Source organism: Haplochromis burtoni, unplaced genomic scaffold (genome assembly GCF_018398535.1).
Source record: "Haplochromis burtoni strain Fernald_Lab_line unplaced genomic scaffold, NCSU_Asbu1 Contig_913, whole genome shotgun sequence".
In the NCBI taxonomy this organism is placed as follows: domain Eukaryota; kingdom Metazoa; phylum Chordata; class Actinopteri; order Cichliformes; family Cichlidae; genus Haplochromis; species Haplochromis burtoni.
The window spans coordinates 30211-47310 of record NW_024583274.1 but is presented as its reverse complement, the minus strand read 5'-3'; the positions used below and the strand labels follow the sequence as shown (position 1 = coordinate 47310).

At 49.0% G+C, this 17100-nt stretch overlaps 2 protein-coding genes across 2 annotated transcripts; both read left to right on the top strand.

Moving 5' to 3' along the window:
• Nucleotides 1–4748: 4748 nt before the first annotated feature.
• On the top strand, nucleotides 4749–10677 carry cunh4orf54 (chromosome unknown C4orf54 homolog). The gene is made up of 2 exons (XM_005951247.3): nucleotides 4749–9300; nucleotides 10279–10677. Exon 1 carries the CDS (start codon nucleotides 5078–5080, stop codon nucleotides 9278–9280), a length of 4203 nt encoding a protein of 1400 aa, XP_005951309.1. The 5' UTR covers nucleotides 4749–5077; the 3' UTR covers nucleotides 9281–9300; nucleotides 10279–10677.
• Nucleotides 10678–11578: 901 nt separating this feature from the next.
• trmt10a (tRNA methyltransferase 10A) lies at nucleotides 11579–15566 on the top strand. Its single transcript, XM_042216072.1, has 7 exons — nucleotides 11579–12090; nucleotides 13008–13170; nucleotides 13242–13313; nucleotides 13954–14028; nucleotides 14608–14757; nucleotides 14832–14937; nucleotides 15103–15566. Exons 1-7 carry the CDS (start codon nucleotides 11906–11908, stop codon nucleotides 15285–15287), a joined length of 936 nt encoding a protein of 311 aa, XP_042072006.1. The 5' UTR covers nucleotides 11579–11905; the 3' UTR covers nucleotides 15288–15566.
• The last annotated feature ends 1534 nt before the right edge of the window (nucleotides 15567–17100 follow it).

Sequence of the window (17100 nt, the reverse complement as noted above, 5' to 3'; positions counted from 1 at the left end):
TCCCATTGCTACAAGAGCTGTGTAACACCCAAACCTCTCATCCATGGGATAATAAAGGTCTATTCTATTCTATTCTATTCTATTCTATTCTATTCTATTCTATTCTATTCTATTCAGGAAGTCTGCTTTGAAAAACTAACAAAGCGCCAGGAACAGAGGGAGCTGAGTTACTTTGTATGACAAACTGTTCCTGTCTACGTTTGTTCTACCTGTGGAAGAAACTGAAACAAAGAGCTGGAGCCGATCCTGCAGCTCAGAGGAGACACAAGCAGGAGAACTACCTCTAAATCCTCTACAGACAAACCTGCCTTTATTTGGCACCTTCCCAGCATTACTGATCATTGGTTCAGCGCTCTATGTGCTATTCATCCAGGCTTTATGGCAAAAGTAAAGTAAATAACACAGGTTGTGCTGTTCGTTTCTTCAGAAAGCTGAGCTATCATTTTAAAGCAGCGTTGGGACAGTCGAATGTTATAAACGTGTTGAAATAACTGATGTCTCCAAATCTGCCCTTCCACACTACGCTGTTTCTGTCCACGGGTCGGGTGAAATTTCAGCGTGTCACACAGTACGGTGGCCGTTTTAAACTGTGGAGCTAATTACTGTGAGCCCAGGAGCACAAACAAGTTATATTTAGCCAGCCCGCAGACTGCAAGTCCTCAGGAGATACAGTTACTTCTGCAGGACGTATCGCAGCAACATGTGGTCACCCGTGCTGGGCCGAGCGGGTAACCCACCTCTGCATTTGTTAGCACAGAACCCGCTGCAGTCTGAAGCCTGTCTCCATGGCAGCAGCAGACATGGAAACATTGTAACACGCGGTCTTTCTCTGAGAAGGTTGACTCTGTTCACCTGGACAGTCTGACTGCAGGTTTCCAACCTTCTCAACAGGAGCTGAACCAGCAGCACTGATGAACAACGGGCCGCTCAGCTTATGATCATTAGTACGCAAACTGTCACAGCCGCTGATCCTTGCATGAGTCCACAGACAGGTGGGGAATCCCTCCAATCACAGCATTGTAGAGCTGTGATTGGAGGGATTTCTTCTCTGTTATTGTGGCACCATTCCTGTAGCAGAGGCCCCGCCTACATTCAGAGGTGTAAATGGCCTGCTTGACTCAAACCAGAGCGCTCCCTCTACACTACAGCACACTGACAGTGTGTGTGCTGGGCCTTGTATAGACAGCCCCATCTCTAGTATTAAACGGTGCTGCTCACTCCACCATCCACACACAGCCTGGCAGTACAGACTGTGCTGGTTAAACTCTCGCCTCACTGTATTCTGACTAAGCATAATTAATCACATGAATCATGGCTCTGTAACCATGACAACATAAGGATGTGTTGGTGACACGTTTCTGTCACACACACATCTGCTGCACATCTGCAGACACATTCAGACAGAATCATGTTCATTTTTCATTCAGCACATTAATGAATGAATATCTTGATTTTCTCTGTGATTAACAAGCCAGACGTGTAAGCATCTGGATGAGCTCTGCTGCAGCCCTGGGTGTGTGAGAGCGAAGTGCTCTAATAGGGTGATATGGTACTACAAGGTCATTAAGATAAGATGGGGCCTGATTATTTAAGACCTTGTATGTGAGGAGCAGGATTTTGAATTCTGGATTTAACAGGAAGCCAAAACAGGAGAAATCTGCTCTCTTTCTAGTCCCTGTCAGGACTCTTGCTGCAGCATTTTGGATCAGCTGAAGGCTTTTCAGGGAGTTTTTAGGACTTCCTGATAATAATGAATTATCGTTCAGCCTGTGTCAGACGGCCGGTGTTCAGCGGCCTGAAAAGTGCGTCAGCCCACTGGGGAAATACTCGATTACCAGTCAAGCCTGGATGGAGACGTAACCAAACAAACATGGAGGCCGAGGAAACTAAAAGAACTACACAAACAGAAACTACATAACATTTTTTAAAAAGAACTTTTACATAAATAACAAAAGCTCTGAAAAATACATGAAAAGCAACGTTAACAGTAAAATGTAAGTGTATATTAGAGGCACAGCCTTTAGAAGCATCAGTCTCTACATCACACTTATGAAAGGCTCCATAATCATTGTAACTGGATGTAACGTAACACGGACCAGTCTGACTGGAGCAAACATAAACATGAAGGCCAGCTGAGTCCCTGCAGGACGAGCGTTCAGGAGAAACGGCTCTTAATCACGTTCAGCCTGCTCAGACTAATGCAGAGGGCTGGTACCCTCAGTCCTGCCTGAGGCTGTGGCTCGTCTCTGGTTTCTGGCTCCTGTGTTACACTGTTGGCCGGTGCTGAGGGAGGTTTTATTGCCCTCTAACAGCAGATATCCAAAGTTCAAGTTGCCAGCAGACCATCAGCAGTTACTCGTGCACTCTGTGACCCCGGCTCCTTTCTGCAGAGGTTAACCAGGTCTCTTAGTAAGATGCTACAGTATTCTCACACCATGGTGTGCTCACAGCTGCTCTGTAAAACTCTGACTTCTGGCTTCTCGTCTATGAATTCAAATGTGCTAAAAGTCCTGTAGCACATTGTTGAGACAACACACGAATGAAAACAAGGCAAAGGACAAATGTCATATTTCTCCAGCCTAAGACGAGTTGATCCTTTCTAGGATCTCTATTAGCATCGACCTTTTCTTACTCAGGCCGAGGTTGTTTGGGAACACGACCTACCCACAGCTGACCAGTATTTACTTACCATGTGACATAATCATGACACAAACAGCACATCCATGTTTGTCATGAGGCGTGGCATCCACGTTAGGCAGCACACTCGTGTGTGTGACATCAGTATGGATGAACAATGAAGAACTAATCTTTTTTGGATGTCTTTGGTACGCAGCTGTAGCTCAGGTGGTAGCTCACCTGCCTGCCGTCACTCCTGGAAGCACCCAGCTGGAACTCCACCTGCAACCTGTGCTACGCTCCTCTCGTTGCCCTTCGTGCATATGACCTGTGCACGATAAAGTCTTCTTAAATATCAGCTTGCTTTCTCCTCTGAGTTTGCTTTTGGGTGCACTCACACATACTTGTGACACAAGCAGTGTTGGAAGCACCTGACATACACGGCTCTGATGGTCACTGGTGTCTCTACAGGAGATAAGAATGTCGAGAGTTTGGAAGATTGAGCAACCCAGGAAATGCCCAAGGTTAAAGGTCGTCTTCTCCTGGAGTGGGAAGAGATGCTTTCCTGAGGCCGAGCTTGAAGATGGAGAAGCTCAAAAGGAGACGAGAACAAAGACAGCAGATATTTGTTGAGCGATTTCGCCCTCTGCATGCATACAGATCTCTCTTTTCAACAACAAAAAAAATAGCTGCTAACGGTTAGGAAGGACAAATGCTACCAGCTTTCAGTGAGTCATTAATATATTTCTTCGTTTGTTCCCTCTTAGGTTTTGACAAACTGTAAAGTGACAGGAAGTGGATCACCCAGGAGCACATGTAGTCTCTGTGGATCCTCACAGAAGGCATCAGCGAGGTGCCCCTGAGAAGAGGATGTACACACTGAAAATACTGGTGATGCCAACACAAACTCCAGGGTGGGGCCGTGGATAAGAAGCAGACGTGTGTGAGACATACTCACAGTGGTTTCCTGAGAGAAGGATGGAGGTGAGCTCAGAGGAAAGACGCCAACCATCCAAAGCAGAGCCTGGCAGAGGCTCCGTGAGAGAAACTGTCGTATCGCTGGATCAGTGTCAGTTAAATTCTGCAGCAGAGCCTGGAGTTGAACTGAGTTACTTCCACAACAAACATAGTGTGTTAACACGATGCACCCTGTCAGCGTCCCTACTGCGGCCCTTCACCTGCCGACCGTGCCCTGTTTGTCCACAGGAACAGTACTCATGAGCTTGTTTTATTCATGTGATAATGTAATATGATGGACACATGCTGCAGCCTAAAGGCAGAGTTGTGTTGCTGAGGCCGGTTGATGACTGGCCGTCTGCTTACAGGGTGGCGGCGGGTGTGAAGTGTAACTGACTTGTGGCATCGCCGGCTCTGGACTCTGTGTTTTCTGCCTGTTGGACACTGGACTGTTTTATCCTTTGGTTGTTATCGTTGTACTGATAAATGATACTTTAGAATTTTATTGTGTGTGTTACAATAACCTATTTGTTTCAACACCAGTCTGTTAAGAGCACAGCTGAGCTGTAAACAAGTTGTTTTGTAGCCCAAACGAATCACTTGGACAAAAGAAAAATGTGTGATGTTCAAAGAAGAAGGAAGATTTGAAGTGAATCCCCCGTGAGCGTGTCTCTAATCATCCACATGTGGTTAAGCTCATGAAACGCTGGAGATGGTCTGTGCTTGCTGGTGTTAATCTCCATCATATGCTGATTTGTGGCTCTGTGACCACGTGACCCGACCTCCTCCTTCACTCCTGTCATTATTACTACTGTGGAAAAATCAGAGAGTCAGTTCAACACAACGTGTCTCAAAAGGTGAAGCAGACACAAAGATATCAAAGAGCAACAGAAAAAGCAAAGTTCAGCGTCAGAGAGACTTTATTTAAATAACATATTCTTCATTTATCAATCCCAGAGGAAACGGAGTTGTCATAGTAACAAATATGCATCAAACACTCATATATGAAGTGAGTGTAGAAACAGAGACACTGATAGATATGAAGATAAATGGGCATAAATATAAAAGGAGAACAGTGGCAGGGTGCAGTTTGTTAACAGGTAACCAAACCCAGTTACTGACAACTACCCGTCTGAGAGGCTTTTAAGACCTCAGTCAGAGCTGTAACCACAGAGCTTGAACATGAAGTTCAAAGCAGGTTTGACCTCGACTGTCATTAGAAATACAGCTTTGTGGCTGCATTGGTTCACAGACTGAGAACCAGACAGTGGTTAATGTCTCTGCTCCTTTTTAGCCTACATGCTTCAGCCTACATGTGGCGATGAGCTGGAATGTCTGGAGCGCTTTGGTGACATCGGAGTCTGTCTGTCAGACTCAGACTATCTCTGCCTAAAGGACGACGAAATCTTGTCCGACTCCATCTCTTGCATCTCCTGTCAGACACCAAATGTGAGCTCAGACTTGCGACTTGAGCTTCGCTGAGAAAAGCTGTGTGGAATTATCGATGACACGTCACCAGGTGAGTGATCTGCCCCCAAACCCCACAGAAGATGGTCCCGAGGAGCACGATGAAAGGAAATACGTCGAGTTGGACTCAGTGGATGTGAAAACAGACGGACGCGTTTGTGAGACAAACCAAATGTCTGTGATTGTCTCCGACAGCGGAGCTGGAGCTCCGTGCGCAACGGGACGCAAACCCGAGGGCGACACTAAGACAGAGAATGGCACAGTTGGGAAACATGGAGATGGTGTTAAGCCCCATCACGCTGACCCGTCACCGCCACCGATTCCTTTTTGTGCAAACGCAAAGTCGGAGCGTTTCCACGAGCAGCACGAGGTGTCCAACACGGAAAGCAGCGCAAGCCTGCAGCCGGACGTGGATTTGCGCGCTAGTGATAATTATCTCGGGGAGACAAGTGAGCAGGATGATTATGAAGTGGACGATGGTATAAGTTTGGTGCTTTCAGATGACTGCAGTCCGTGCGCCACGGAGGACGAATCCCATTATATTACCACGCACGAGATCCAGCTCTCTGAACTTTCTGACCACGAGGAGGACTACGAACTCGGAGTGGGCTCTTCCACGAGCTGGGACGTTGAAGAAGACAACCGGGTTTACTCATTTGCCAATTACGCTTCTTTTGATGCCGGGGGCGCGGCGGGCGAGAGGGGGCACGGCCGCCAGCCTGGCTCTCAGGGCGCAGCAGCAACAGTCAGCACTCTGCTGGAAAGTGATCCGCGCGAAGCGGCCAAATTCACCAGCTCAGATGAGAGTGTGTCAAAGCCCGAGCAGCAACGCTGCAGTGGCAACAGTGGCGGACAGATTCACCTGTCAATCAGAACCACCTCTCGAGCTATAAATGACCCCAGCAACATCCAAGAACAGGAAAAGATTCTCTATCATGCCAGGCGCTCCGGAGATGTGAGTCGCTATGTGTTTAGGGGAGTTGATGAGAAGGCAGAGACCTTGTGTGACACCGCGAAGTGTTTGGTGGCAGCGCCCGGGCGCGTACACTTTGGCGGCAAATTAAGGGGGAAAGAAGTCCCCGAATATTCAAGCGGCACGTCCAGTGCTGTCAGCGAGCTGGACGACGCTGACAAGGAGGTGCGCACTCTGACAGCCAGAGCCTTCAAGAGCCTGGCGTATCCTTACTTTGATGCCATTCATTTCAGCACCTCCAGCGAGTCCTCTGCATCAGAGCATGCCGTGGGGATAAACAGGTGGTCCACGTTTGTGGACCTGAAATATGGTAACATGAATGTGGACCAAAGTCTTGTTTCTCATCAAAGCTCAGCGGCCTCGTTTCAAATCGCCAAGAGCATAGACAAAAGGGGTTATAAGGGCATCATCAAAGCGCCCGCCAGCGAGACATTACCTCCCCACAGCGCAGCGTCATCTACAAAGAAAATAGAGCTGATGGGGAAATTTGGTCAGGGCCACAGTGGCGTCATAAGACTGACAGAGACGCTGAATTTTCGTTGCAACGTCAAATCGGGAATTCCTGCGGGAGAACCACGCACTAACTTTGCAGGATCACGTTCCACGGATGAAGTTACCAACGCAAGCCAGAGCAGGGGGGGCAGCAAGCCGCCCTCTAAAACCATGGAAGACACGCACAAGAAGGCCGTGTTTGCTTCGAGTCTCATCAAAAATGTCATTTCTAAGAAAATGCAGTTCGAGCAGGAGCGCAAGATGGAGAGAGGCGAAATAAGCGAGCCGCAGCAGACGCCCTCTCCCAGCTTTCTGCGCCAGGAAAGCGACGACGTCAGAGCGAAGCACAACTCCAAGCTTCCCGACAGCAGCTCGGACTACAGCATAATGCGCGTGAATGAGTTAGGAGACATAGCGGATGCCAAGAGCGACTCTCGGAAGCAACAAACTGGAGTTGATACTAAAAAAGGCGCAGTGGACTCATCCAGAAGCACGCTGCATCGCAGCCAAAATAGCGCGTTCAGATGCTGGAAGGATGACGAGCTAGAATTTCAAAAGGATCCTGAAAACGATCAAACACTAGAGGACACGCTGGCCGAGGGGAGTCTGTACTCGGAGGGCAGCAGCAAACTGAAGAAAATGGCTCATCTATTTGTGCCAAATATCCAAATGCTGCCGAACGAAGGCGACGCCACGCAGCAGAGCAGGAATTATTCTACGTGTGGACACGGACGTGGAGCCAAAGTACGCTCTGTCGCAGACTCTGCGACCACATCCAAATCTCCAGAACTTCAAATTAACTTGAGGCGCGTCAAAGACGATAGCACCGAGCCGTGCGCCGTCTCCAAACTGCGCGCTCCTAATTTAGGCTGCAACATCATCCGAACAGATCACGCCAAATCCCACGCGCTCGCTACAGCTTTGAAGGGTGACTTTTCAGATAAAGTTCCACATTTCATGGTCCGAGACATTCGAGATAATAAGGGGAAGCTGCAGACTCCCATTTACCAAGTGAGAGACGTGCGTAAGCTGGTTAAAAGTTCGTATCACTTCGTTTCTTTGGATAACGAGAATAAACCCCACAGCGCCTCCGCTGACAGACATCCAGAGCAAAACAAGCAAGTGCCCAATCAAAGCTTCAATACTGTGTCGCCTATAGTGATCAAGTGCCAGTCTGTGAACACGAGCAGTAACGGAAAACAATGTGGAAACCTTCACGGGGCTAAACAGGAGTCACCTGACGTGGACAGATCGTCTCCAGAGGGCGTCAAAAACGCATCAAGGGCAACAGGGAGCGCATCTCTAGGCCCCTCAAATAATGCCTCGCAGGGAAACACCGACCGAAGTGAAAGCAGAATATCTACAAAGAGGCAAGAAAAAGTATCGGACATCACTGATAAAAAGCCCGAGTCACAGGTGCCAAACCAGGCGGCTCTGCAAAAACTGCAGGCTGCTGTGAAAACCATGGAGCAGCTCTATGTATTTGAAAAGAACGAGTGGAAGAGGAAGAACGAGGCTCGGCCGCTGACAGACAGCCACCTGCTTTCACTGATAGCATGTGAGGAGCATCCAGGACACGGAGAGGAGACTGCATGGACGCCCAGCACAGACAAGTCTGCCAGAGGAAACTCCCAGTCCAACACAGACAAGCCCCCAGCAGGACGAGCAGGTGACAGCCTGCTGAAGCAGGAGCAGAAAGACCCACTCAAACCCCGCCCCACATCAGTGGGCTGTGATGACAGGCCTAAGTCAGTGCAAGCCCCCAGCAGTGTCAAGGCCTCCAGAACTTCAAAGACATCCCAACCGAACACCGTCACACAAACACCTTTCAGCACCAAAACCTTCGTCCCCAAACCGCCCGCATCCTTCAGCATCTGTGAGAGACGGTCAGCTGGGAACGAAGACGCCGACGTGAGGGAGGCCGACGGGTTTGCACACGAGTTTTCAACTGACAGTGAGAACTACCTCGCTATTCCAGTCAAGTCTCAGCCCAGCAAAGGCAAACAGCCACCTGATAAAGCGTCCGTCTACACGTTCACCCGGTCACATCCAGCCACACCTTCAGGACACCTGGAACCTGGGCTCAGAGGGCACGAGGAGCACACAGCTAGTTACTCACCAGAGATCCCCTCAGCTACTATCTACCACTCTCTGCCACTCGGGATGCCCGCCAATCAGCCACAGGTCTACTGCTTCTCTCCAGCAATCACCCCGGCTCCCACCCTGGACCCGTTCCAGGCCACCCAGAGGAAAATGCTGCTGGATCCCAGCACTGGCAACTACTACCTGGTAGACACACCAGTGCAGCCTGCCACCAAGCGTCTCTTTGATCCAGAAACAGGTCAATATGTGGATGTGCCTTTGCCACAGCCTCCCATGACACCTGTGCCCATGCCCATCTCACCTTTAGCCCTCAGTTCTGGCATTTACGGCCACACGTACATGATCTACCCGGGTCTCGTGCCGACGCCGTCAGTGATACCTGCCAGGGCGCTGCTACAGTCGCAGATGTCGGTGCAGGCAGAGGTGGACAGCAGCGATAAAAGCTCCTCGCAGCAGACCGAGGGCATGCACGTGGAGAGTCCTTTCTACATGTCCACCGGAAAGTCTTCCCAGGTAGCCTCAGGTGTTCAGCAGGCTGCTAACAGGCCACAGCAGGGCCTCTCTAGCATCAAGCAGCCTGTCATCAGCATCACCTCCCAGCAGGGGCCCCGGATCATCGCCCCCCCCTCATTTGACGGGACGACTATGAGCTTCATGGTGGAGCACCGATGAACGGCAGCTCGTCTGGACAGGTGAGTATCTGACTGCTTCCCTTTTACCGAAGCATGTCTGAGGGCGCAGTGGAGAGTTTTACATAACTAATCTCAGAGGAAACACTTATTTATAGGATACACTGAAATATAATGTAGCCTAAAAGCTGCAAACTGCAAACTATGGAGACATAAAGTCAGTGAAATGATCCGTGCAGTAGTTCTGAAAACATGGTGACAACAAAAGGAGGAGACAGAGGCTCGCAGCACATCACATGTAGTTATTGCAGCTGATTTTATGGATGAGTTATCAAACATGTTTCTGCACATCGTGACCCACACTGTTGTCACCTGTCCGTGCTCGCAGAACAACGAGGGCGTCTCATTGCCAGCCTGAGGAAAAGAAAATAAGAATAAAAACTATAAATCAGAAAACAATATGGGGACTGTTTCATGAATGTTTGCATTTCCTAAAAATGAGTTTTGGCTTTTCCACCACACATTTCACTTAATGCATGAAGTCAGTGATCTAACAGGATGCTGTGCATCATATCGAACAGAAGAAGAAGAGATGTGGAGTGACTGTAAAGCCTGCAGCTAACTAACACTGACAGATATCCTGTAAGATGCGATATCACAGCAGAGATGTGGTTGGATCAGCTGTGTGTGTGCAGTCAGAGTGAAAGGTCAGGCAGGCATTCGTGTGAGGATGGAAAAGCTTCAGCTGCTGCTGGGTATCAGCAGCCGGGCTGGCACATCCTGCAGGCTCAGGCTCTTTTTATAGGAGCAGCAGGGTGAGGTTCACGTGGCTCTGACGGCTGAGCGGTACAGTGAGGGGACATTTGGAGTTCCCCTCCAGGGTCTGACCCACATACTGGAGCGCTCACTAACGTTTTTAACGTAAACAGATAGTGTGCGGTGGAAAGGCACTCGCTGTTCTACAGAATAGGAGGAAAGCTGCGCGACAAATGTACAAACCTGTTGACGTGTGCTGACGTGTGTTTCTTTGTGTCCCCACAGGGCCGAGCTGTAAGCTGGACGGTGTGGACACACTCACACAGGAGCTGAATGAGCCGAATCATGTGTAGAAACCAAACTGTGAGGTTGTGAAATCGATGAATAGTTACTCTTGTCCAGCTGTTACACTTCCTGAACTTTGCAGATGTGCGTGACATGAAGTTATGAGACGTTATGTTCAAACTGAGGTTGCTGTTTGTGGTTGCACGTTGGAGTTTGTGCAGTGGGTCTGCTGGACAGTCCGTTTTCTTCTGTTGGAAACAGGACAGGTTACAGAGCTGGAGCTTTTCTGCTGACTGTTTTACTGTCACGTGTTTAGTGTCCTGTTACAGATATACAGCAGAAGCATCAAACATACGTTTCTACCCAAGCTGATAATATTTTATACTTTTGTACCTGACTCTCAGCTTTGCTGCTGCACTGTTATCAGAAAAAGAGTCGAACAGTTTCCTCTCGTGCCTCACAAACACGACGTCTGTGTTTGTGTATTTGTGGAGGTTAAACCACCTCTGAGTTCATTCAGTCTTAAGAGTGGACACTGCTGTTTCTTAGAGCTCCATGGTCCCACTGCTACAGTGTTGCTGTCTTCTCCTGGGGATTTGATCAGATTTGGTTCGTGTCATGTTTCTGGTTGTGCATGATTTGTCTTTCTTTTTTTAAACTTTTGCATAAAGTAGGAAATGTTTTCTATAAGTGTGAAAGTGTTTTTGCACAGCAGGGTCTCTGCTGCCTCAGAGCAGAGTCTCTGCTGCCTCAGAGCAGAGTCTCTGCTGCGCACAGTAAATGTTGAAGGTAGATGAAGGTGGTGGACAGACGGGAGCGTGGGAATAAAGAGGACCCGTGGATGAAACGATAAATGTGCAAAAACAACCAGGATGACTGTAGCTGTTTGCACAGCTGCAGTGTCAGGTTCACTTTTACTGTGAAAACTGAATAAACAGGAAAACTCTGACTGACTCAGTTTATAACAACTAACAGTGTCACAGTTATGTTTCACGTGTTTAAATGCTATGTTTGCAAAGATAAGATGTTTACGTTGATTAATGGATGCTAAAGGGGAAAGCGACACATGCAGAGACGTGGAATAATTAAAGACATGAAAACTATTACAAATACTAAAGTTTCTAAAGCTTCCTTGTTGTTACAGGACATAACTGTAGAGTAATGTTCCCGTCCTGAGAGCGGAGGACATTTATGGATGTGCAGTAAAATCAGATTAATGGGTCTGTCTCTCTGAAGGCAGTAAAACCAAACAACTCGTTTAGGAATAAAAAATAAAAGTACAAATTGTGATCAGATGCTGTTACTGATGAAAGCAGCGATGTTTCCATGAAACCAGAGTGAAAGTAAATGCGTCTGTGTCGTCTTTATGCTTTAAAGGAAGCTTGAACAGTCAAATCTGTGAATTCAATGAAATCTGCTTCACTTTGTTAGTACGGCCGGTAGAGGGCAGCACTGCATCTTAACGCGAGCTTGTGACGCACATAAAAAACGTCACAAATGCGCCCAAACAAAGCGTGGACTCGAGGTGAGCCGCTCGTTCGTCTGTTCGTCGGTGCCAGGCTAACTGACCCGTTTTAGCCCACATTATAAAGTCATTTAATGTGGGCTGCACGTCAGCAGCGCAGACATGACCACAGCGGTGTGTTCACAGACGGCTGACGACACCACGGGAAAGCCAGCTTCGGCGGAGGAAGACCAAAGCGAGAAGGCTGTGAGCAGTCCCGGAGACCCGGAAGACCCGGTTCTGTCCAAGAGGCAGAGGAAGAAACTGCTGAAGCAGCAGAAGTGGGAGGAAGAGCGCGAGCAGCGGAAGTAAGCTGTGGCGCGAAACACGCAGAGAACAGTCACGGTGTTCTGGGAATCCATCCTACCCGTTGTTTCTACGCATGCGCACAACACGAAATTCAGTGGCGAACCTACCTTTGTGAATATAAGCTACAAACATACTCTGACGGGTAAAATTAATTGCCAGAGCGTCCTACCTTTGTGAATGTGAGCTAGAAGCATCATTTTACAGTAAGAATTCAGTGGCACGTCATCTTACCTTTGTTAATAACACCTAGACACATACTCTGACAGGTGAAATTACGTGCCAAACCATGCTACCTTTGTGAATGTCACCTACAAGCACACTTTAACGGGTAAAATGAAGTGGCAAACCATCCTGGCTTTATGAATGTGAGCTACAAGCATACTCTGATGGGCAAGTTAAGTGGCAAACTGTCATACCTACTTACATTTGTGCTGGAATTACTGTGTGACAGCAGAAATGTGCATAAACTACTTACAGCAGGACGTTTTGCCAGAACAACGGCCTCCACGGGCCTGCTGAGCTGTTACACTGATCCACTGTGAGATGAATGTGCATGCGCACAAACAGGCGTGAGATTGAAAGCTCGTGCTGACCTTTGTCTCACACACCTCGCGTCCTTCAGTGTGTGAGACTGTCAAACAAAAGGTTGCTGCTGTAGGACACCTTTATGTCACATTTGATCCATCCTTCCTCCAGTCCAAATATCCTCCCCTCTAAATCAGTATAGTTAATAATGGCACCAATGATCCAGTAATGAATTAGTAATCAGGTAAAACACAGACTGGCTCAGTGAGCATCGGCTCTGACCCACTCTGTCCTGATGGGGAGGTTTGAGCTTCCCACAGTGGACCCAGTGTTCAGTCCATGCAGACCACGCCCACACACGTGCTGAACATCATCCTCGCTTTCATGGCAGGCAGAGGCGAAAGGAGAGGAAGCAGCAGCGTCGCCTGCAGAGGCAGAATCACCAGGAGGGCGGGGAGGTCCAGAGCGCCTGCAAACGTGCGCGCAGAGAGGCCACGCCCAGCTCTCTGAGGCTGGTGGTGGACTGCAGCTTCGACAGCCTCATGCTGATTAAGGTAACCGGGTCAGAGGTGTAGGCGCTGCGACTGTGCTCCCAGAGTTCCCAACACACTGTCTGTTTCTTCAGGACGTGCGCAAACTTCACAAACAGATCCAGAGGTGCTACGCAGAGAACAGACGGGCCTCGCATCCAGTGCAGGTTGGTGCCGAGCACGTGACGATGATAACGATGATACTGTTTTTGTGATGACGTTCTCAGTTGCTCGGAGCAGCCCGTGGACTCGTGTGAAGGACACGAGCTTGTATCTGCACGTGAGGACCAACCCCCCACTGACCTGGCTTCAGTTTCACATGCACAGCATGAAGTTCACGGGTGGATCTGTGGTGTGTTTAGAGGGTGGTGAGATTCTGACACGTCTTTGAGCTGTCAGTGGTTACCTCCCTGTTTACCAACCACACGCCGTCCTAGCCTAGCTTATAAAATACTGTCCTAACTGTGCAGAGCTGAAAATACTTAGTGCAGAAACTTTACTTAATAGCAATAAGAGCACAGACGGCACTGAGGACGCTGCAGCCACGTGGCGTCAGGTAGCACATGTGCTCATGTTTGCACACTAACAACTCTTCCTGGTCAAGACTTTGACCACAGCTGAGCCAACATCTGGATGTGGATGTCGCTGCGACATGCTTTGCATCCTCTGGATGAGCTCCATGATGAGATGCTGAGCACTTGTTGGTCTCCACTGGCTTTGGGTCGAATATAAAATAAGAGTAACAGGCAGTAATAACAGTTTTTCATGTGGCGTCAAACATCTTCTAACTTCTTCTCATGTGTCCAGTTTTACCTGACAAGCCTAGGAGGACAGCTGAGACAGAGCATGGACGAGAAGGACAAAGGCTGGGTGAACTGGAAGGTGAGCAGGTCCAACAGAGGTCTGGAACTTTACAGCGTTATGTCTGATTTCCAGTTTAAGTTCATGAAACGGTGGCGTCACCTGTAGTTCACACCCACAGGATGCTCAGGAGTCAGCGTCTGCCCTCACCACTTTATATCAGCTCCATCTGCACACGATTAACATGAGGCCTTCAGAGCAGGGAGCTCCAGGCCTCGAGGGGCCTGCAGGTTTTAGATCTCACCCTGGGTCAGCACGCCTGACTCACATGAGTTCATTTCTCATGCTGAGGAGGTCATTTACACCTGCAGGACACTCGAGGCTGGAGTTGGACCTCTCTGACTAACATTTAAACTTGACATGAGATGGAGGGCGGTGACGATGCGTGGATTTTATTCTAGATACCAAAACTCATGACCCAGGAAACATGAATTTGAAACGTTAGAATAAACATGAAGTAATACAAATTACAGTCCAGAATAAAAAGCTTGATGATTGGGTCCATGAGCCGCTCCGAGCTGACGATGACCACGCTGAAGATGCTGTGTTCAATGCCAGCAGTTTGTCACATTGATTGGTTGGATGCTGTGTGCTGTGCAGGACATACACATTAAAACGGAGCACTACACTGAGGTCGTGTCCCAGGAGCAGCTGGTCTACCTCACCTCCGACTCTCCCAACGTGCTGACGGAGCTGGATCCACAGAGGGCGTACGTCATCGGAGGCCTGGTGGACCACAACCACCACAAGGTGTGCTCGGCTCCAGACCCGCTGTAGCGTGTGGGCGTGGCTGCGTCGGCTAACCTGTCGGGCTTTGTTTGCAGGGACTCACCTTTGAAAGGGCCACAGAGCTGGGCATTAGCCACGCCCAGCTTCCTCTGAGCAGCTTCGTCAAGATGAACAGTCGGAAGGTTCTGGCTGTTAACCACGGTAAGGAGTGGGAGTGGCTTCATCCCCTGCTCTTACTCAAGTTTAATGTGCAGATATTTAAAGGATCATGTTTCCTGTATTGTGGCTCCTCCCTGCTTTAGCCCGCGGAGCGGGGAGGAGCCTCAGCTGCTGCCTCTGTGGTCTGAACGGCGCTCTCTCCTGCAGTGTTCGAGATCATCCTGGCGTACCTGGAGAAAGGCAGCTGGCAGGAGGCCTTCTTCACAGTCCTGCCTCAGAGGAAGGGGGTGGTAGCAGTCGGCCAGGACGCCACAGAGCCTCCGAAAAAAGACGACGAGACGGACTCTGACTCTGACCCAGAAACTACAGCGCAGACGGAGCAGCGAGCTTAGCGTTGGCGCCGAGCGGACAATGCGTTTGTTTTTTTACGAGATGGTTTAAAGAAATTTCTGTTTGTTGAAAGTTTGAAGTATTTATTGAAAAGATTTCTCAGTTAATGTTCGAGACGTGGGCAGTGCAGCTGTTTGCTGTTGCAGCTGACAGATGCCACAGGTCCCCTCTGTACAGCCATCGATGATGATGATGCTTCAGTCTTCTACTGTTGGAGGACGAAGCACAGAAATGAATGTGAGCAACAAATAGATGAAGACTTCCATTAAACGGGTCAAAGAGAGTTTGTTTTATTTTGTAACAAGCAGAAGGTCGATGCATTTACATGATACGTGTTCAGGAGCTTCCCAAAGGTAACAGCTGTGATATGTTGAGTATAAATGTTAGTCTGGGTTGTAGGAAGTAAGCCTGGAAGCTGCAGTATCCATGGTAACGAGTAAATCTGACCCCAACCCAGAGGGGGGCGATGACCTCACCACAGACGCTCTAAGGAGCAGCAGACTGCAGCGCGTGAGAAGCTGCTGAGGGTTCAGACCTTTTCTTCTGCAGCAACACGATGCTGTGATAACTGCTTGCACTGCTGTGCACGGAGGAACAGCTGGGCCTCACCACTGACACGAGCACATTAGTTTTAATGACGTCCATGGTAGGAAGTAGGATCCCGCACAGTCTGCGTCAGGGCTGTTTATCACAGGTGGAGGTGGAGATGATAATCCCTGGAGCACATGGTGGACACTGGAGGTGAAACAGGAGATCAGTCAGGTTGTGTTAAGGCGGCTGACAGGTACCAACCTGTGGGAGGGTTTGCTGAGTCAGCGATTATGTCAGGTGACTCAGGCAAAGCGGTATTTGCTCACATGGTGTGGATGGGTGCTGCGGACTGAGGACACAGTCGGGTGATGGAGGGAATACTTCTACATCAGCGGCCCCCAACCCCCGGGTCACGGAGCGGGATAGGTCCGTGAGTCGCTTGGTTGAGGCTCGGGTGTAAAATTTCTGGTTTTCGGGGTTTATCGTTATTTTTTGTCATTTTCCTCGTTGATCTGGTTTCCCTGGGTCTTTTCTCGTGTGTTATGAATAAATCTTGTTTTGTACCAGTACTGGTTTTATTTTGTTGTATTTATCCGCGACACTTTACAGGCCCGTGAAAATATTGTCGGACAACTGGTCTGTGGTGCAAAAAGGCTGGAGCGCTGGTGTAAAAGCCACGCCCCCTGTAGAGGAAGCTGTGGACAGTGGGACAGCCCACACATCAGCACAGGTGATGAAACAGCACGATGTGAGCTTCCTGAGGTTGTCGTGGTTCACACTGCTGTGTAACGTCACATGGAGCTGGGCTGTGTTGGCAGACTAATGATAGAACTGTTATATAGCCAGAATCTGATGCGTCAGTCGATAGAAAATGAAGCTGCGCTTGCAGAAGCTGCAGCAGGTTTAGAACCTCTGCTCACTATAAAGCACCTGAGTCCCTGTCCCCTGCAAAGACTGTGAGTCACCATCTTCCACATCACTGCACACAGAGATAATGCTGCCTGCACTCGTCCAGGCCACAGTGCTAACGGAGCATCGTTGTATATCTTGCCCTCTGGTTGTTTCGGCGGCTAAACTAAACGGTGAGTGAATTTGAAATTTAGGAAAGGGACAAACTCCTCTGGTAAAAGGAGCCCGTTTACACAAACTATTTAGTCACATTTCCAAGGATCCCAATAAACCAGCGAAGAAACTGACTCGCTGTCCTGTGTCTGCTGGAACTACATGGTTGTGTCGCCTGTGTGGGAGGCTGGATAGAAGGAGATACTCAGACCACATATACAC

Coding starts and splice junctions, on each gene's coding strand:
- trmt10a (XM_042216072.1), top strand. CDS start 11,906: ATGACCACAGCGGTGTGTTCACAGACGGCTGACGACACCACGGGAAAG. Junction 13,314..13,953: donor GGGCCTCGCATCCAGTGCAG/GTTGGTGCCGAG, acceptor TCATGTGTCCAG/TTTTACCTGACAAGCCTAGG. Junction 14,758..14,831: donor TGGACCACAACCACCACAAG/GTGTGCTCGGCT, acceptor CTTTGTTTGCAG/GGACTCACCTTTGAAAGGGC.
- cunh4orf54 (XM_005951247.3), top strand. CDS start 5,078: ATGACACGTCACCAGGTGAGTGATCTGCCCCCAAACCCCACAGAAGAT.